Consider the following 22,113-nt stretch of genomic DNA (forward strand, 5'->3'; position numbering starts at 1 on the left):
ATATATATTACAACTAACTAATCCCTGGAGATTAAGATTAGTGGAGAATAGGCCCATATATATCAATTCTATTTTGGTAAATCAAGGTAGAGGATTTAACATGTAAACTCATCTGATCCCTTCCACATAAACCTTCAGAAATTTTTGCTTTAGAGTTTAGTCCATTGAAACCATACCTTTTAAATTACTATAAGGTCATGTAAGTATTCATTAAATTCTTTTTTTAATTTATTGAAGAAGGGAAATAAGTTATAAGAATTTATTATCTCTTCTATAAATTAAATTCTTAGTTATAGACTCTTTTTGGTCCTCTCAAATATTTTTAATAGACAATGAACTTAATTATGCATAGAAATCTAGATTACTTTGCACTGGGTGAGGATGTATAATCCATATTGTATCTAAATACTGATAATGCTTGGTGAATATTTAACTATTATTGCTAACAATAAAATTTGTATTATTTCAATTTTCACTTATGCTAATATTTCAATATATCATTAGTTTATAATTTCATTTATGATGTATCTAGGTAGATCACAACTCATTTATAACATAAAATTGGAGTTGCCTGGGACTCTTAGGATATTATTTGGATTATTGTTTTTGTTTGTTCAGTCAATAAGTGTCATAGGTGGAATCTACACTCAGATCTTCCTGATTCTAAGTCTACCTTGCCATATTCTACCATGATGCCAGACTTGTTAAAAGCTTCAAATTTATGTTGATAATATAACTGAAAGGAAATTTTAGTCTGAGGTTCTCTTCAAAGAGACTATTTCCTCAAAACAACAAAATCTCATTTACACTATAGTTGAAGTTATATACTTTTACCAAAGACAGAAATCTCATATCTCAATGACAGAATCTCCTTCAGAGATCCTCAGACTTGCCACATGACTGCTGAAAGATGGGATAGATATAAGGGAGAGAGCCTAGTTGACTGTGCTTTTGACATCTAAGTAATGTTTTCTCTTTCTTGAATATCTACTCATGTATTCTTTTCAGTTTCTGTTCTCATTTCCCAATAAATTCTTCAAGATAAAAGGATTGGACATTTTAGAGATAACACAGACAGGCAAAAATGTTAACCTGCTTGTAGACTGCATTAAACAGGCAAAGCTTCCAGGAATGGGGAAACGATAGACATCCTGTTTAATGTTATCGTTAGACCTTGATTAGAGTACCGTATTCAGTTCTGGGCATCATAATTTAAGAAAGATATTGATAAGAAAGAAAAAATTTCTAGAAGAGGACAACTGAGACATTGAAGGGCCTTAAATCTTTGTCACGTGAGGGCTACTTGTAAGACCTGGACACATACTATGAAGAAGAGAAGCTTCAGGGGGGACATGATGCTGACTAAAGGTTTTGAAAGACCCCTCATATGGGGTTAAGGGGACTTGTTCTTATTTGTTCCAGTGCTAAAAACCAAGATAAATGGATAGAAATTTTAAATAGGCTCATTTTGAATTGTCTAGAAAAAAATCCTGACAATTGGAATTTTTCCAAAGTGGAATAGCTTGCCTTAAAAGATAGTGTTCCTCCTTCTTTGGAGGACTTTCAAGTAGAGGCTAAATGCCCATTTTTCAAGTTTAGTATAGTAATCATTCCTTTCATCTAAAAGTTGGATGAGATGATCACCAAATTTCCTTCTCTCTCTCAGAATTCTATGACTCTAAAGTAAAGGGAAATCACTGATACTCAAAAGAGAATACATTTACAAGTGCAAGAAATCTTTATTTTGCTCTGTGTATCTCAAGGGTATTAGTCCATACATAGTCTTTCCCTCTTCAACACATAACCACTTCCTTTTTTAGTTACACACATTACATCTTTAGCTTTCTCTCCTAGACATGGATGCTAGTGATTTTGTTATTACTCCCTATTATCCTGATTGTTATAAGGATCAAATGAGATAATATAATAAAAGTATTTTGCAAACCTTGAAGTCCTATATAAATGTTAGTTCTTCCTTATATCTTCCTAAGTCCTACATATATTGCAAAGAAAGAGAATATTGTATTTGCTAAAAGGAAAGAATATATGAAGTATAGTTGATTGAATTCCTGTGCATACTACTGCCTCCAAAGGTTGATGAAAACAACATTAAACAACATAAATAATGTTGTTATGCATGCCATCCACTATGTGTATGATGTGCCATCCACTAAATTCATTTTAGATGCTACAAGTACAACCAATGTTCAAGTTCAAGTATTTCAAAGCAGCAAATAGATTAAAAGTCAATTAAGTAATTAGAGAGATTCTCTCAGAGGTTCCAGACCTTATCTTTTGAAGTTTTCTTTCCCAGCCTTGGTGATTTATACTGACATAAAAATAGAAAATTGCAAAGCTTTAGCTCATTAGAGCTCTATATAATAATGCTCAAATAATTTCTTATCTTCCAGCTTTCAGGAGAATGTTATCTTCCTGTCCTATTCCAGGAAATGGGAATGGGTCCCCTGAAAAATAAACTCTAAGGAAAACACACCTTGGTTTCTGAAGCAAGTCCCAATGTAGCAGGATTCTCAAAAGGAGAAAAGTTGTTCCTTGAAGAGTCATTGCCACGTAGATCCAACCCAAGAAATTCATTTCAAAAGGACTCACATAGGAATCAATGCCAAAGTTGTGGGTTAGATCAAACTTAATCTGATTATAGCAGAGTTCTATTAAACCTTGGCCCAGGCAAAATTGAGGGAAAATGGTAAAGACCCACTTGAGGACATTGTAGATATTCTGCAGATTCTGTAAGATAAAGGAGAAAAGAGACCATTAAATACTTACACATAGAGCAATCACTACCACTCTAGTTACATTTCTCCATAAATTTCTTATTACTAATCAGAAGAGTTTCAGTATTAAAAGGGAATTCAGAAGTCATCTATCTAGTCCAAGCTGATATACACTAAAACATAATGTAACTTTCTACAGAAGAGCTATATGCATCCTTGTACAAAACCAACATGTAGCTCCACTATATTGAAAGGCAAAAATAGGAAACTAATTAAAAGAAAGAAAGGATGCTGCATTTTGAGTGATAAAAGGCCTGAGTTCAAATTGTGTTTCTGACATTTTATAGCTGTATTATCATTCTGTATCTCAGTTCCTTCATCTATAAAATGGAAATAAAGTTATTGAAAGAATTACTTTAATTTTGAATGACTAAAAACTAACTACCTAGATTGAATTGCTTGCATTCTTAATGGGAGTGGAGAGGGAAGAATTTTTATTTTATTTTATTTTTTTAAATAACTTTTTATTGATAGAACCAATGCTAGGGTAAGTTTTTACAGCATTGTCCCTTGCATTCACTTCAGAAGAATTTTTAAAAAGAATTTTGAACTTAAAGTTTTAAAGAAAAGAATGTTTAAAATTATTTTTACATGTAACTGGGGGAAATAATCATATTAAATAGAAAATAATTACAGTATTTAATGAATAGAAAGCAATTCGTAAACTTTGTACAGTATTTAAATATCAGCTTGTAATAATTAAATCCATTTCAAAAAAAAAGGCCATTTATGAGTAAGTTCAAAAGGAAGAAATCCTGAATTTTAGCACAGAAGGATGAGATCTGTAGCAGCTGATGCTGAAAATCAGGTTCAATATAATTTTAACTGGATTTTCTAGGAATATTGTATTTCTCATCAGACATGGTAAATGTAGTTGTTTTGTGCATTTTTTTGTTAGAAAAGAAAACTAGTTAGAGATGGTAGGGGGTGTAAAGAGAGTATATTTAGAAATAACTATGATATAAAAAAAGGAATCATGCCATTTGATAAATGGTCAAAGGATACGAACAGACAATTTTCAGATGTTGAGATTTAAACCATCTATAATTATATGAAAAACTGCTCAAAATTACTATTGATTAGAGAAATGCAAATTAAAGCAACTCTGAGGTATCACCTCACAGCTCTCAGATTGGCTAAAATGACAGGAAAATATAATGATAAATGTTGGAGGGGATGTGAGAAAACTGAAACACTAATTGTTGTGGAATAATGAAATGATCAATCATTCTTCAGAGCAATTTGAAACTATGTCAAAAGTGCTATAAAACTGTGCTACCTTTTGATCAAGTAGTACTTATCCCAAGGAAATTATAAAGGAGAGAAAAGGAACCCCATATGCAAAAATCTTTGTAGCAGCTCTTTTTGGGGTAGCAAATGAATAGATTCCCATCAGTCGGGGAATGGATGAATAAGTTGTGGTATATGAAGATAATGGAATATTAATGTTCTAGAAAAATGATGAACAAGCTGATTTTAGAAAGGCCTAGAAAGACTTATGTGAACAGATGCTGAGCAAAACATGCAGATCCAGGAAAAATTGTACACAATAACAGCAAGAATGTGTGATGATCAACTATGAAAAACTTGTTTGTTCTCAGTAGTTCAGTGATCCAAGCCAATCTCAATAGACTTTGGATATAAAATGTCATCTGCATGCAGAAAAAGGACGATGGACACTGAATGTAAATCAACACATGTTATATTCACTTCTTCTTTCTGCCTTTTTTTTTCTCCCCCATGTTTTTTCACTTTTATTCTGATTTTTCTGTCCCAATATGATTCATAAAGAAATGTATATTTTAAAAGTTAATATACATGTATAAACAGAAAAAATAAAACAATTAATAAAGAAAAAGGGACCAATAAAATTTTGTTTTGTTTAAATAGATTGTTCCACAGATTCAACATTTTGCATGATGAAATAATATGGCTAAGTGAACAATGTTTGTCTATATTCTTTTCTTCCTCCTTTCCTTACCTCCTTTTGCTTCCTTGACTTTGACAAAGTTATATTGTATAAGTATAAGGAATGCATTCATTTTGTATGAGTTAAAAAATAATAACAAATAATATATAAACCTACCCCTGCCCTCAAGGAGATTATAGTCTAGTAAGATTTCTAAGGTATGTACCCTTCATCAATATCACACAAATTATAAGTGTAAAATTTGTTATCTTGTAAGACTAGACCTGTGATTTATTATTTTTTTCAATATTCTTACAATCATCCCATCTTAACCATTTTAATAGAAAAAATGTCAGCGTAATTAAACTATATCAAAAACAGATACAACAAAAGCCATGTGATCACCTCAAAATGCAGAAAAATCCTTTGACAGCATATAATACTCATTTTTAATTTTAAAAACAGCACTAGAGGGGCAGCTAGTTGGTGTAGGAGATAGAGCACCAGCCCTGAAGTTAGAAGGACCTGAGTTCAAATTGGATCTCAGACATTTAAAACTCCTTGGCTGTGTGACCCTGGGCAAGTCACTTAACCCTAATTGTTTCAGCAAAAATAAATAAATGAATGAATGAATGAATGAATGAATAAATAAATAAATAAATAAATGATAGCGCCAGAAAGCCTACTAATAAATGGGGGCATTACTTAAAATGAAAAGTAGTTGGTTATTATATTTTGTTCTCAAAGACAACCAAAATAACATCACTATACTTTGGTGCCATGTCTCTGACTAATCAAATGAAAATGATCTTGGAAGACTCTAGCTCAGATTGAGCACAAATAGTGCACATGAAAATTTAAAGTGGAGATGACTCCAAATTTGTACATCTCACATTTCTTTTGAACTATTGTATCTAGTTCACACATAAAGCACAATGCCTTCTTTTAAACTAGAGTTGCCATCTCTGCACCAGAATTTGAATGCTTGGCAGTTTAACTCAAGAAAGGACTTAGATACACCAAAAATAACTGTAGACTATATAAAATTCTTAGGAATTTACTTTTCACAACAAACCCATTAACTGTATGAACATGATTACAAAACATTTTCACACAATTAAAGCCAGATCTGCACAACTGGAAAAAATATCAATTTCTTATTTGTAGGCTAAGCTAATATGATAAAAATTATGATCCTATTTTAATTAATTTGCCTGATTAATGAGATATCCTCAAACTACCAAAAAAATTGTAAAGCTAGAAAAAATAACAAAATTTATCTAGAAGAAGAAAAGGTCAAGAATATCAAAGGAATCAATGTATAAAAGTAAAGAAAGTTGAGTTAACAATATCAGATTACAAACTATATTTCAATATTGTAATTATCAGAACAATCTGGTACTAAGAAATAGAGTGGTGGATAAAGGGAATGGATTAAATACAGTATACATAGTAAATGAACATAACAATTAAGATCCAAACTTTTGGGAGAAAAACTCACTATTTGACAAAAATCACTGGGAAAATTAGGTATGCTAGAAGAAATTAGGTGTAGATCAACATCTTATACCATATAACAATGTAAGGTGAAAATGAGTAAATTATTTAGACATAAAAGGGAATATTACAAATAGTTTTCCTGTCAGAACTATTAAGGGAAGAATTTATGAACAAACAAGCAATACAGAATGTAAAATGGTTAATTTTGAATCTATTAAATTTTTGCAAGAACAAAAACAATACAGTCAAGATTAGGAGGAAAATAAAATGGGAGAGGGAATTTTACAGCAAGTTGCTCTGATAAAGGCATCATTTCTCAAATGTTACTGGGTCAAATAACAAAGAACTTGTGACTTGTGAGTCAGTCCCCAAATGAAAAATGATCAAAGAAAAGAAACAGGCAGCTTTCAGATAAAGTATTCAAAGTTACATATAGTCGTATTTTTAAAATGTTCTAAATTACTTTGATTAGAGAAAAGCAAATTAAAACAACTCTTTGATGCTATCGCATACCTAGCAGCTGGACTAGCATGTTGGAAAATGAAAAGGAAGGAAGAGAGGGAGGAAGAAAGGAAAGAAGGATAAAAGAACAAAACAAAGAAAGAGGAAGATACCAATATGTACAAAAATATACCTAGCAGCTATTTTTGTGATGACAAAGGTTTAAATGGAAGAGTTGCTCATCAAGTGGGGAATAGTTTAACAAGATGTGGTATAAGGTTGTAATGGATTGTACTAAAATAATGAGCATATTCTTGTTTGTCTTTTGTCCTCAAAGAGAACCAATGAGCAGAACAATTATATAAAAACCTGAAAAGACTTACTTGCACTAATGTAAAAGGAATAAAGAAAAAGTAGAACAATACCAATATAAACAATACCAGCAATACTGTTTGCTGATCAGCTGTGAATGACTTAGATCTCCCCAGCAACAATGATTTAAAATAGGCATAAAGAATCGTAATGAAAAATGCTATCTACTTCCAGAGAAAAAAGATTGAGTCAAAAGGTAGAGTGAAACACTTTTTTAAAAGTTTTTTTTAATCTTTCTTGGGTTTTTTTTTTCTTTTTTTTTATAACATGACTGATATGGAAATATATTTTGCATGATTGTACATATAGGTTACTTTATAAAGTTGCTTGCCATCTCAGAATTGGGAAGATAAAGAAAAAATAGAGAATGGAAATTCAATTAAAAATATAAAAATTTTCAAAAAAGATGTTCACTAGAAGAACAATGTTAGGGCAAAAAGATTTTGAGTTTCATTTTAGAAATGTACTTGAGATGTATAATATCAATTGTACATGGTAAATATCTGGGACTGTCAGACTGGAGTTTAGAAAATATATCAGGTCTAGAAATGGAGATTCGAGAATCATTTCAATAAAGATAGTTGGAACAATGAGAGGAAAGACAACCACAAAAGGGAAGCATATGGATGAAAAAGAGCAGAAACTTAGGGAATGTTTTGCATTTAAGAGTACAAAGGAGTAAGGAGAACAAACTAAAAATCAGAAAAGTTAACATTAAATGAGTCAGCAAATCAGTCTAGAATTTCATCAGTGTCATTTGGAGTTAATGTAATGCATGCAAACAAGGAAAAAGTGATTTTTTAAAAAAAACCCTTCTACCTGTACATGCCAAAATGTTTGTGGCAGCCCTGTTTGTAGTGGCTAGCAGCTGGAAAATGAATGGATGCCCATCAATTGGAGAATGGTTGAGTAAATTGTGGTATATGAATGTTATGGAATATTATTGTTCTGTAAGAAATGACCAGCAGGATGAATACAGAGAGGACTGGCGAGACTTACATGAACTAATGCTAAATGAAATGAGCAGAACCAGGAGATCATTATATACCTCAACAATGATACTGTATGAGGATGTATTCTGATGGAAGTGGATCTCTTCGATAAAGAGAGCTAATTCAGTTTCAATTGATCAAGGATGGACAGAAGCAGCTACACCCAAAAAAAGAACACTGGGAAATGAATATAAACTGCTTGCATTTTTGTTTTTCTTCCCAGGTTATTTATACCTTCTGAATCCAATTCTCCCTTGCAACAAGAAAACTGTTCGGTTCTACACACATATATTGTATCTAGGATATACTGTAACCTATTCAACATGTAAAGGACTACTTACCATCTGGGGGAGGGGGTGGAGGGAGGAAGGGGAAAAATTGGAACAGAAGTGAATGCAAGGGATAATGCTGTAAAAAATTACCCTGGGATGGGTTCGATCAATAAAAAGTTATTAAAAAGTTTTAAAAAAAACCCTTCTAATGTCATTTCAAGCTCTAGAAAAGCATCAGTCATAAGTACTATATGAACACTATACAATCTGAAGGAAAGTTGGAGCCATACTTTTTATTCATAGTCCTTCTTGATTTTGCTTAATCATTATTCTCTAAATTTTTTAAAAATGGGTTTCTCTAATTAAATGGTAAATTGGTTTAATATGTATTATGATTCACTACACTATATATACTGAGACAAAAATAAAAGAACAGACTTTGAATTATCAAAGGAATATAATTAGTAGAGAAATGATTAAAATGTACTCTTTGTTCATGTTCAAAAGAGGTACAATAAACCTTGTGAATACTATTGAAGCTAAACACCATTCTTTTTTTTTCTGGTAAATTGTAGAAATATTTGTTAGTATGAGTTTTCATGTGAATCATCCTCTTTGTGAGACATACAATGTATAAGTAAAATTAAGTAGATGAAAATAGTATGATTATTATTGAAAAACAAAACATACAAAATTTATACAAATAAATTAAAATGGTTAAGGACATTTATTACTTTGCTACAATGACTTACTGGTCTGAATAGGATATATAATGCCTGAGATAGCATTTTTTTCCACAAATACTCAAGGCAGAATCAAACTGACCATTACCTATAGATAGTAGAACAAATACAACTATAGTTTATATTTAATTGTGAAACATTCATTATTGGTAGAGATTTATTAGGTCCTTTAATTTTTTTTCAATTTCACTGTCAATTGTCATAACTGTCAACTATTTTTATATGTTAATTTGACACTATGGTTGAGCTATATATTTTGAAGCTGTGGGCATCTAAGAAAATCTTTATCCCTTTATAGCCAAGCAGATCATTTTTTTAAAAATAAATGGTGAAAGAAAAATATCTATCAGTAAATTAACTTCTGATAATGACTATCTCTTCAGTGAGATTTTCCACCCCGTGGAAACACTAGCTATTATTACACCTTACAATTACTATCATTATTACTATTACTACTAACTGCTACTCATTCTTCTCTTCCTCTTCCTCCTTCTCCTCCTACAACTACTATTTTTCATATTCCTAGTTCTACTATTGCTGCTGCTGCTGTTGCTTCTCCTCTCTCATCCTCCTCCTACATTTTTAGGTATTCCTACTAGGAAAGAATCAGACAGATAAAAAGTGAATAATATTTAGGGCTCATAGGTACAAAGAACATATCTTTTGTCCATTTTAAAAGATCCATTTTGTATCTAAATGGTAAAAGCTGTTCCGTATCAAAAAATCTCCAGGTTGAGTTAAAGCTCAAGTAGCTATTTGCAATCAGCTGAAGCAATGATTGACCCTGGACTTTCATGTTTAAAAAAAAATGAAATCAGAAAGGTCAATGAAAAATAGAAAACCTAGCAGTTTACTTCAGAAGGAAGTTCAAAGGAAAAGGGTGTGGCTCTACAGACAAAATATTATAGCAAGAAAATTTTGTTCCAACAGAAAGGTTTTCCTGATTAATACTAACTCATGAAAGCTCAAAGGGGAAACTAGGGATACTGCTATCATATGGCTTTCACAAAGTAAAGAATACAAAGGCACTTCTGACTAAATTACACATATAGGATACTGTTTATATTCAGACTCTTAACTTAGCAATGGGCAACAAACTATCCATTTGTAATTTTGTTTGTCTAGAACATATTTTTCATAAAAGCAGTGCTATAATTGACCCACACTTAACACCGTACACCAAGATATGGTCAAAATGGGTTCATGACCTAGGCATAAAGAATGAGATTATAAATAAATTGGAAGAGCATAGGATAGTTTACCTGTCAGACCTGTGGAAGAGGGAGGAATTTATGACCAAAGAAGAACTAGAGATCACTATTGACCACAACATAGAAAATTTTGATTATATCAAATTGAAAAGTTTTTGTACAAGCAAAACAAATGCAGACAAGATTAGAAGGGAAACAATAAACTGGGAAAACATTTTTACAATCAAAGGTTCTGATAAAGGCCTCATTTCCAAAATATATAGAGAACTGACTCTAATCTATAAGAAATCAAACCATTCTCCAATGGATAAATGGTCAAAGGATATGAACAGACAATTCTCAGACGAAGAAATTGAAACTATTTATAGACATATGAAAATATGCTCCAAATCATTATTAATCAGAGAAATGCAAATTAAGACAACTCTGAGATACCACTATGCACCTGTCAGATTGGCTAGAATGACAGGGAAAGATAATGGGGAATGTTGAAGGGGATGTGGGAAAACTGAGACACTGGTGCATTGTTGGTGGAATTGTGAACACATCCAACCATTCTGGAGAGCAGTTTGGAACTATGCTCAAAAAGTTATCAAACTGTGCATATCCTTTGATCCAGCAGTGTTTCTATTGGGCTTATATCCCAAAGAAATACTAAAGAAGGAAAGGGACCTGTATGTGCCAAAATGTTTGTGGCAGCCCTGTTTGTAGTGGCTAGAAGATGGAAAATGAATGGATGCCCATCAATTGGAGAATGGCTGGGTAAATTGTGGTATATGAATGTTATGGAATATTATTGTTCTGTAAGGAACGACCAGCAGAATGAATACAGAGAGGACTGGCGAGACTTACATGAACTGATGCTGAGTGAAATGAGCAGAACCAGGAGATCATTATATACCTCAACAACGATACTGTTTGAGGATGTATTCTGATGGAAGTGGATCTCTTCAATAAAGAGAGCCTTAATTGATCAAAGATGGACAGAAGCAGCTACACCCAGAGAAAGAACATTGGAAATGAATATAAACTGCTTGCATTTATGTTTTTCCTCCCGGGTTATTTATACCTTCTGAATTCAGTTCTCCCTGTGCAACAAGAAAACTGTTTGGTTCTGCACACATATATTGTATCTAGGATATACTGCAACCCATTCAACATGTAAAGGACTCTTGCCATTTGGGGGAAGGGGTGGAGGGAGGGAGGGGAAAAATCGGAACAGAAATGAATGCAAGGGATAATGCTGTAAAAAATTACCCTGGCATGCGTTCTATCAATAAAAAATTATTTAAAAAAAAAAGCAGTGCTATAAATGGTAGTTAGATCCTTGGTTATGATCATTCTAGAATAGTTAATTCACATTGTATCTTAAGTATAATATCAGCCATTTGAATCCCTGTATCATTTTATATCTTATGAGAACGAACAGTCTGTTCAGAATTTGAACTATTCTTCCCATCTTGTCACTGAGTAATCTCCCTTACTTCACACAACCATGTTGGAAACTCTGGGAGTGATTTATATTCATAGTATTCATCATGATTGTTTACAATTAATTTTGCATATATCTCAATTAAGCTGAATAGGCAAACCTATTCAGCAAGTAATAAAACATTAATTCCATTTTGCCAGGTAGAAAGGCTACATATATACAGTATAAGTATATGCAGGTAGAGAACTAAGTATAAGTATAAACAGGTAGAAAGGTGAGAATGCTGACCACAATGACATGGATTCAAGTCCTGTTTCTTATGCACATTTTGTAGCATCCTGGGAAAATAATTCAAACTGTCAGCAATACAGACCATGGGTTAAATATGCAGCCTTCAAGCCTTAAAGTGAACAACATTCCCAAGTGAAGCCTGAACCAGATTCAAATGTAATATAAAAAATATTTAGGTAAATAAATGAAAATATAATAAAGCAGAAATAATACTACACATTAAAAGTTTTTATATGTGTCTGACAGAAATCCTTCTATATGGATTAGTGGCCCCTGTTTTCATTTGAATGCACTAGATAGCAGCAAGGGGAATGGTGATGATGACAGTTTGCATCTACAGAGAGATTTAAAGTTTTCAAAATGCTTTTCACATTGGCTCATTTTATCCTCACAACAAACTCTGAGAGGAATGTGTCATTATTACACCACCACCACCTCACCCATTTTACTGATGGGGAACTTGAGGCCAAGAAAGGTTTATTTACTTGCCCCAGGGTCACATAGCTGCCAAATATCTAAGGCAGGATTTGAATTCTGGTCTCCTTGTTTACAGATTCAATCCCTATCTACCGTGCCTACTACTAGACAATTCAAGATTATAAGTTGCAGAAAATGTGATAAAATTTATACTAGTAGAGAGAACTTTCTCAGCTTTGAGTTCACTACTCCTATCAAATCCCAGTTCCAGTTCCTTTTTTACAGATGGAAAAACTAAAGCCCAGAAATCAGATGTGAATTTTTTCTTAGATCACCAGTAAAAGAGGAAGTCAAGTCCCAAACCCAAGTTTTCTAATTCCAAACTCAATAATTTTTACACAAATTTATCTTCTAAAAAGCCAAAGGATTCACAAGAATTGAACAATAAAGGCCAAATCAAGCAAGAGAAAAGATGTAAAGCTTCCACCTCAAAGGAAAAACAAATGCTTATGCATCAGCATATTGTTTTAGTGTTTTCTCCTAAGTAAATTTTTTCCCCTTTAATCCTGGTGAGAATCAATCTGGAGTGAGCCTGGTCCAGAGGCCTACACATGATGATAAATGAAAGGAGCCGGCTAAGGGCAGTGAACAAAGTTCATTCTCTACCAGAGGAAACTTCCCAGCTGCTAGCAGCCTAAGGTGGCCACTAACAAAGAAATTTTATTTGTATGCATCCCTTCAAAAACGATATCAAAAAGCCGTTGGCAAGAGCATGAGGGAAATATTAAATATATCTCAAAAAAATCTATAAAGTTATGAAATCTGGCCCCCTGGAATGCCTGGGGCTTTTGGGAAGGTATTGCCCAAATGCAGCATGCTGTTAGAGCATCTGCATGCAAGGTGATTCTATTCTTCTCTATATATGTTTTCTGAATATTCCAAAGAATTTTATGCCAGCTTGATCCTCCCTCCATTCTAACAAAGGAAGACTCAGGCATGTCTCCATGAAAATATCTCAGGGATAAGTATAAACAGGTAGAAAGGTGTGAATGCTGACCACAATTACATGAATTCAAGTCCTGTTTCTTATGAACATTTTATGGGATCCTGGGAAAATAATTCAAACTGTCAGTGATCCAGACCATGAATCAAACATGTAGCCCTCAGATCTTTTCTCTTAAGTAAAAAAAATTTTCCAAAAGGAAACAATGCATCTTTCTAGTTTCTGTGGTTTCAGAATCACCATTCTATTAACATTTACTTTGGAAATTAGTCTGGTCTTTACCAACTCGTGGGAAAAGTAGATTCACTAACCTGGGCTTTGGAGATGACAGCAAGTAATCTCGGCATTATTGTCATTAACATGGTGCAAAGACCAAAGATAAAGTTTAAAGAGATGTAAGAGATGAAAGCCACATCAGAACTGGAAAAGATTCGGGAGAGAAGATACATCCATGGTAGAGTTGCATAACTACAAAAGAAAATGGACAATATAATTATTTAATAATTATTACTGTTCTATTATAAAATTTTTATAACTAACCTATATATAAATTATATCTATGGTTCCAGTGATGTAGGAAATTCTCAGATTGTGAATTATTTCATAAACATAAATCTGCAGCTTCATCAAAGACTTACATTTTAGTGGGACAAAGAAATATTAAATGACATGCTCATTAAGAAAATGTCAGAGGCAGGACTGGGAACCAGGTCTTCTTGACATTAAAGTCACCTTCTATTATTATAAAGTTGTCTCTATTTATGTTATTTATCAACATACAAATGTACACATATAAAATATTATTTATATAACAGAATATTATAAACTTCACATAAAATATTTAACTATTCCTTTTATCAAATAAAAGAGAAACCCATCTCTAGCATTACTCACAAGTCCCTGAAATCTAAATTTATATGCAGGATAACAGCAATAAAGGTTTAAAAGATGCATATTGAAATCTAGTCATGCTATTCTCTAGAAAAATTTCTCTAGGTGAAGCTAGGGAGGTGCTCAATAGGTCCTTAATATAAACAGGTTTTAAAATAATAATAATATTTTTTGAATGACCCAAGAATCTGGAATCCTGGTTTTACATGGCTTTTCCCAATTTTTTTTTTTTTTTGCTATTTCTGAACTATTTCAGCCAGTTACAGGATGCTGACATTTAGAACTATTCTCCTTCAGAATTCCACCTAAGGAGTCAGTGACTTTAACTTTGAAAATATTACATTTTCCTAAGAGTTCCAGATAGCAGTTCTCCCTTTTCCTTCAACAGCAAGCCCTCACATCTACCCACCCACTTATGCACAAGATAATAGTACTCTTAGGATAAGTTTGTCATTTTTATCATTGAGTGATTTATTGCTTTAGCCTACACAATCTCAGTGTGGTTTAAACGACTGAGGTTTTCCTAATGTTTTGCCCATCCCTGAAAATGATGATAGTACAACATGAAGCAAGTGATCACAAATCCTTAAGAGCTGCCAAGGATAAAGACTTCTTAGAGTATTCCCTGTATTTTTAAAACATCCATTACGTTCTGAATTCATTTATCAGTCACACTGTGGCATTCATACATTTCAAAATATAACAAGCAAAAAATGTCACAGATGAAGTTGTATGGATCTTTTATAAATGACATGTAGTGTCCATCAGCTTCATAATTGAAGTTGCTTCTTAATAAGGCAGTCTTAAAGAACAGATAATGTAACTCCTATGCACAAAAAAGAAATCATATTAGGAAATAAGATAAAGATGTTCACTCACTTATAATACCTATATCAGGACTTTTAGATAAATAGGAATATAAACACTACTGTCTGAAATGGAAGCATATATACATAATGACATTTCTAGAAGTATAAAAGTATAAATTGAATCCAAGCATTTACTAAAACACAGGTGTGGATTGAATTACTCTATGGTTCAAAATTCATTGACTTCCTTCTGCTACTAGGATAAAATACAAACTCCTCTATTTGGCATTAAACTGTTTTATAGCACAGATGTCAAACACGTGGCTGCAGGCTGCTCCCTTCAGAAACCAGATTAAAATGTAATTAGGAAATATTTAACAAAATAAATAACAATACACAAGACTACAGATAGTTTTAATGTATTTTCTTAGTTGATATGGAGTTCACAGGAATCCTTATGTATGGGCTAGTCATTCTCAACTCTATTTGAGTTTGACACCACTACTTCCCAATCTGGGTCCACTTAACTTTGTTATACACTACTGAAATTCATACATTCTGTATTGCAGGCAAAATTGGCTTACAAGGATAGCTAGATAGTGCTGTAGATGGAATATGGGTTCTATAGTCAGAAGAACATGAGTTCAAATCTAGCTTCAGCAACTTAACATTTACTAGCTGTGTAACCTTGAGCAAGTCATTAAATCCTAATTGCCTCTCTAAAAAAAGAAAATATTGATTTGCTAGATCATCTTAACACACAGTGATCTATATCTCCTTTCTATATACATAGTCTGTCCACCATATCTGGAATGTGTTCCTTCCTCATTGTTTTTCCTTAGAATCTAGGCACCTCCAGATTTAACTCATGTCATCTTCCAAAGATTTTCTTGCTTCCCTTCCCTTGTTATTATCCTTACCCCCCCCCTCTCTCTCTCTCTCTCTCTCTCTCTCTCTCTCTCTCTATATATATATATATATATATACATATATATATATATATGTATATGTATATAATATATATTACATCTACCTTGTGCACAATTGCATTTCATGTATATGTATGTGATCCAATAGAACAAGAATTGCTTCATTTATACTTTGAATCCTCAGCACTCTTGCATAGCACTTGATATATAACATATGATCAATGATTAATTGATTGGAAAACATATACAGAATTTTCTAACTACTATCTTAAAACTGAAAATATGTAGAAGATCAAGAATTTTGTTTATTCCATAAACAAACCTGAAAAATAATTTCTACCTTAACAAAGTAACTAGCACTAAGGCACTAAGAGCAAAAAGAAATGGGTTTTGTTCTGAAGGAATTTATAATATTTTTGTTTAGGTAAAAAAATTTATTTTAAGGATCACTTAGCCCTGGAATGCCCTTAAACAGACTTAAACAGTCAAATACCTACAGTCAATAGATGGTACCTATAACCATCCCCTTCTTTCTTTCTGAGAGAGCTCCTCTGAGCCCCAACTTGCCCTTGAGATGATGAAGTTTTTTTTTAGTTAAGGACCATCCTTAATGGGATAGTAAGAAAGTTACACATTCTTTGAACCAGGAAGTATTATTAACATCGCAATTGCATGATGACAAACAATTCCCTAATTCCAAAGAACAGCAAACTCCTCTAGTTGACTTTCTGTGCACAGTAGAGATTTCCAGGCAGCTCTTCACTGAAAAGGATTCTGCTTTGTCCAATCAGCTTCTACAAAAGCAAAACCTCTTCTCCAGAAATCACAATTCGTGATAAAACATGCAAAACTAGTCATTTCTCTTTTGTTCCTTCTGAAATTACAGAAGACAAGTAGAGGTCAACCTTTAAGAGTCATTCTTTAAAGTTTCTCCTTCTAAGATTAGATGGAAGGATAGAGCTATAAACTACAAGCTCTAAATATAGCAGCAGACTTCATCTCTCTTCTAGTCAGCAAAGGAACTCAAATGTTCCCTCAGCTGAAACACCTTTTCTCCAGTCAATTATCAAAGTGCCTTTTTCTCTTCCAGTCAACATGCTCCCAACAAGGCAATTGAAGAATCACTGGTGCAGCTAGTAGTTTCTCCATTGAAGACTAATAACCTTCAATATCTTCTGCCTCTCTGATTAACTCATTAGCTCAGCTTCTTCCCCTATGTCTTTTTATATTCTCCTCCAGCTTTTTTCTCTTTTTTTGTCTTCCCTCACCCTATATGTTCCAACATCTCAAATCAGATCTTTCATCAATACTCATCTTTGCCTTATGAAATAAAACTCAGGAGATAGATTTTCAGTTACACCCCACCATTTCTTGTAACATCTTCCCACAGTCTTCAAAAGCAACTTTATTTGTAACTTCACCGTTATAAACTCTAAAAATAGATTATGTAAATGAACATATAAATCACATTACCCTGAAGCTATCATTATGCCAGTTGTTACACTGACTTCAAAAAGGTCTTCTAGTATATTCATCTGAGGAACAGTTCTTTGGACTTCAGAATAATCTGTCTCTCCTCAGTACTATATTGCTTTACTAACTGATTTTATTAATCTTCCATACATAAATGCTATTTTTCTTTCCCTTTAACAACCAAAATATTTACAGACAAAGAGGTGGGAGGAGGAAGGCAGTATTTTATATAAATAATCAGTGGAAAGACATTTAACTGTACAGATGGCTTGGACTCAAATTTCATCTGATTTTCACTATCTGTTTGACCCTTCTATTTGCTTATTTATTTGTTTTCATTTAGTTATCTATTTCTTTGTTCATTCATTCATTTGCTTGTTTATATTTTCTGGTCTCTACATCTTCATTTGTAAAATGAATGGATAGGTTGAACTAGATGGCCTCCAAAGTCCCTTCCAAGCTATACACATATTATTTTTTAATATGTGAAATATGTTATGATTATATTTCCCTCTAGCAAATAAATTGATAAAGAGAATCTTGGAATTAGAAGGGATCTCATAAAACATCTTCCCCTACCTCCCTCTGAATGTGGAAATTCTCCTTTTTAGATGCCTTGTTAGTAGTCAACCAGACCTTACTTGAAATCTTTGCAATGACAAAGATCTCATTAATTTATGCATCAACCTCTTCAATTATAAAGTAGCTTGAGCTGTAAGAAAGTTGTTGGTTTGGGAATTTGTTTTGTTTTAGTAAGCCAAAATATGATTCACTGTAGCTTTGAATAATTGGCTTCATTTTATCTTTGATAATACTGGAATATATTATTTTCCTTTTACACATAGGACTTTTGAAAGTACCTAGATTTCCCCAATGATATTTCAATAGTTTATTATATAACATGCTATTTAGAATCCTTACCAATTATTTATGATCTGATTTGTCTCATTCTCTGCCCCACCCAACTTATATATAGTATCAGACCAGAATGAGCATAAATATAATATGAAATTGAGAGTCCCCACTATGCAGCATAAATGACACAATACATACAAGAGATCTGAAATCCCAGCTCAACTAGCCAGGTAATCACCATATGTAATGTTGAAATTCCTTATGAGTAAGTGAATATAATAGCACTTTTACTACCTCCTTCCCTAAAAGAGCTAATGACAGAAAAATGCAACCAGGTGTCACAATGGATAGAACTTCACCATAGAGTCCAGAAATTCTAAGTTTAAATCTGCTCCCAGACTCTTCCTAAATGTGTAACTCTGGAAAAGTCACTTATTTTATTTGCTTCACTTTCCTTATCTGTAAAATGGGGATAATAATAACATCTATCTCCCAAAGTTATGGTGAGGATCAAATGAGATAATAATCATTAAGTGTTTAGCATAGTGCTGGGCCCATAGTAAGATATTTTAAATATATACTTTTATTTTTAAAAATTTAAAACAAGAGTTTTCTTGATCTGGTTATTAACTGTCCTTTCTAACGATATAATCTGTAGTAGTTTGCAGGTTTCTTTAGTACAACTCTATCATCATACACATTTGGAAACTATAGCTTAGAAAGGTTATATTTCTTATATAATGTCACACAGTGAGAAGCAGAGCCAGTATTCAAACCTACCTCCTCTTACTCTAGACATAATATTCCTTTTACTACACTGAACTTCATTAGGAGTGAAATTAGACTAAAGAGACTCCAAAGTATTTTCTGATGATTTGTATAGCTGTTGATTTACAAATATACATATATATGTGTGTGTGTGTGTGTGTGTGTGTGTATAGAATTTCTACATGTTATATATGTATATATGTTAGATATTAATTTATTTAAGGTCTTCTAATCTAGAGAAAAATATGTATCTCACAATTAAAGATAAAATTCTGGCTAATGTCTACAATATAATTATTTATATCTAAGTATAGATGGATGATAGGTAGATTCATGATGGATGGATAGATAGATAGTCTTCTTGATCTATTTCTTGACACACATAAATTCAATTCCCTTACATGTCATAGCATTTCCTCCCCGATGTCATGATTCTGTTTGATAATGAAAGACAAACAAAAGCAACAATAAAAACAACGACAGTCAGATAGATGATAGATATACACACATGAGTCTGCATTTACATATCTGCATATATACATATGTGGGTATGTATATGCACCTACACACATGTGTGTACATATAAACTGTGTATATTTGCTTATGCATATGTACACACATCTACATACTCTGCACGTGTGTATATGTGTGTGTGTACATTTGAATTAGTTCCTATTAACATATTTTATTTGTTGAAGATTGGAAATATAAAATATTCAATCCACTGAGAATCACTAATCTTCCATTAATTACTGGAAAGTAATTGAGGCATCATTAGGTGACCATGTCTTGTTTGCACTATTTTTTTAAGCAAAAAAAGGCTAGCATTCAGACAAACCCCTACTGGTCACTAATATCATAAGAAGCAAAGTAGGATATTTGCAAGGCATGGAAGTTCATGATGGAAACACCTCCACTGCAATTTCAGGGCTAACAATTTTCCTAGTTTGAACACCTAGATTAGTCTCAAAGTGACGATAAGATAGAATCTATTTTATACAGTATAACATTATCAAACAGCTGGAGGGCCTTTCTGAGATCAGGACAACACAGTTCTCATTATGAATGTATCAATTCTCTCCCTCCTCCCACAGAGCATTCATCATCATGCTGGAGCTTGTTTTCTCAATATCTCTTACAGAAGCATAATTGCTGGAAGAGAGAGAAAACCATGCACTCAACTGCAAGTTCAAAGAAATCCTAGGGTTTTTCGTTTGCAAGGAACACACCATAATTCCACAGTGGCATTTCCAATCACATACCCGAAAAAGGCCAGCAGGAGGGCAGTGGCTGCCAAGTTCTCTCGGAAAGTGAAGGCTGTTAGCTGGAAAGCAACAATAACTGCAATACTCAGGCTGACTGAAACCAGGTAAAATAGCTTTAAAGGAAAAAAAAATAGAAAACAGCAAATTAGATGAGTTCTTTATCATTATCTACTTATCTTGGAGGGGTCCCTTCATCTTGCATTCATAATATTTTCCTTTCAAAATGTTTTATGCATTAAGGTTATCCTCCCAGCTGAATTACTATAATTTTGTATCTGACCTGACAAAAAGCATTTAGTAGGTACTGAGTATAATATATATTTATTTACATATATATATATATATATATATAATATTTAAGGTACTACATCTTTTAGGAATGCATTATGAACCAAAAAATTATTTAAATCAACAATTAAGTTAAATAATTACACATTTCTTAAGGAATATATATTATTTAATTTTTAAACATTTTGATAAATATCTTTTTTAATATCACATATCACATATGACTAAAGTTATGTTATCAAACTTTACTATACATATGGGTCAATACCACTGGTGAGATGACAAAACATCCTTTTCTCATTTGTAAGATAGAACCAATATGAAGAATAGAGAATGCATTTTAATAATGAAGGCTTTTCATAGCACTCAGTATTTTTTTATATATGCTCAATCTCTTAGAAATAAAAAAAAAAAACCCAGTATACCCATCAGTTTTTTTTTTTTTTTAATTATCCTTTCAAATGTTGAAAACATTCATCTGGAAGTTTTTCTGTACTGACTGAATAAATGGAAGTTAAAATTTTGTACATATTTATTTAGTTGCAATGAAAACAAAGGTCAAATTGAAGAAGTTATTATACATTAATAAGAAAACACAGTTCTAATAATTTTATACATGCTTTAAAAGCAAATATAATTTTTCATCTGATCTCACCTTAATTATTCATTCCATGGTTACTATGAAAGCTCTATTGTAAAATAACATAATTTTTCTGGTTCTAAAACACTTCAGGACTAAAAAGAGAACTTAAAGATCATCTAGTGCAATGCTTTCCTTCATTTTATAAGACAATATTGAGTCTGGAGTGGTAATTAAATTGCCATGGGGCTTCTTACAGCTCAGATTTTCAGATAATAATAATAATAATAATAGCAGAATTGGATTTTGAACCTATGATTGGCTCATTCTACTTCTAGATGTTCTTTCCTACTATGAGAAAAACAACACTTTATTTATTACTATCCATTTTTAAATGACAATGTTTCTTATCTGGCTGTAATTACCAATAGCTGTTTTCACCATAAAGAATGACTGTGCTGTAAAATTCAGAAACTTTTAGGCACAGAATAGAAATCTTTCTTCTGAGAGAGGAGTGGAAGGTTGGGAAGAGATGAGGCAATTTGAAAATAAGCCTAGACATGCTTGAGAAGCAAGCATTTACTTCCCAAGATGACACAGATGCTTGCAAAGATTCTTTTGATTGGATTAGTATAATAAATGTTTAACAACTGGCTCTCTCAGAAAGAAAGAAAAAAAGCATGTGTGGCATGCCTTTAAGTTTAGCATGCATTACTAACATTTTCACCATCATTTTCTTCATTTTAAACAAAGCATAAAACAATAAATCAAGCCCTAAATTGGCAACATCTTTTCATTTCTAAGGTATAGCTATTAATCCAGAAAACTTTAAAATCATCTCTGCTGAATCTGTATCGGTGATTGCCATCATACCCTC

At 32.5% G+C, this 22,113-nt stretch overlaps 1 protein-coding gene across 1 annotated transcript in view; it reads right to left on the minus strand.

Annotated features, from left to right (window-relative positions):
- ABCA13 (ATP binding cassette subfamily A member 13) overlaps window positions 1-22,113 on the minus strand; it is a 551,934-nt gene that overhangs the window by 153,233 nt on the left and 376,588 nt on the right. The window contains exons 51-53 of the mRNA XM_051984384.1: window positions 20,366-20,481; window positions 13,690-13,846; window positions 2,495-2,748 (exon numbers count right to left, since the gene is read on the minus strand). Of these exons, the coding sequence (XP_051840344.1) occupies window positions 2,495-2,748; window positions 13,690-13,846; window positions 20,366-20,481 (527 nt within the window). The remainder of the gene's footprint in view (window positions 1-2,494; window positions 2,749-13,689; window positions 13,847-20,365; window positions 20,482-22,113) is intronic.

Source organism: Antechinus flavipes, chromosome 1, assembly GCF_016432865.1.
Source record: "Antechinus flavipes isolate AdamAnt ecotype Samford, QLD, Australia chromosome 1, AdamAnt_v2, whole genome shotgun sequence".
Classification (NCBI taxonomy): domain Eukaryota; kingdom Metazoa; phylum Chordata; class Mammalia; order Dasyuromorphia; family Dasyuridae; genus Antechinus; species Antechinus flavipes.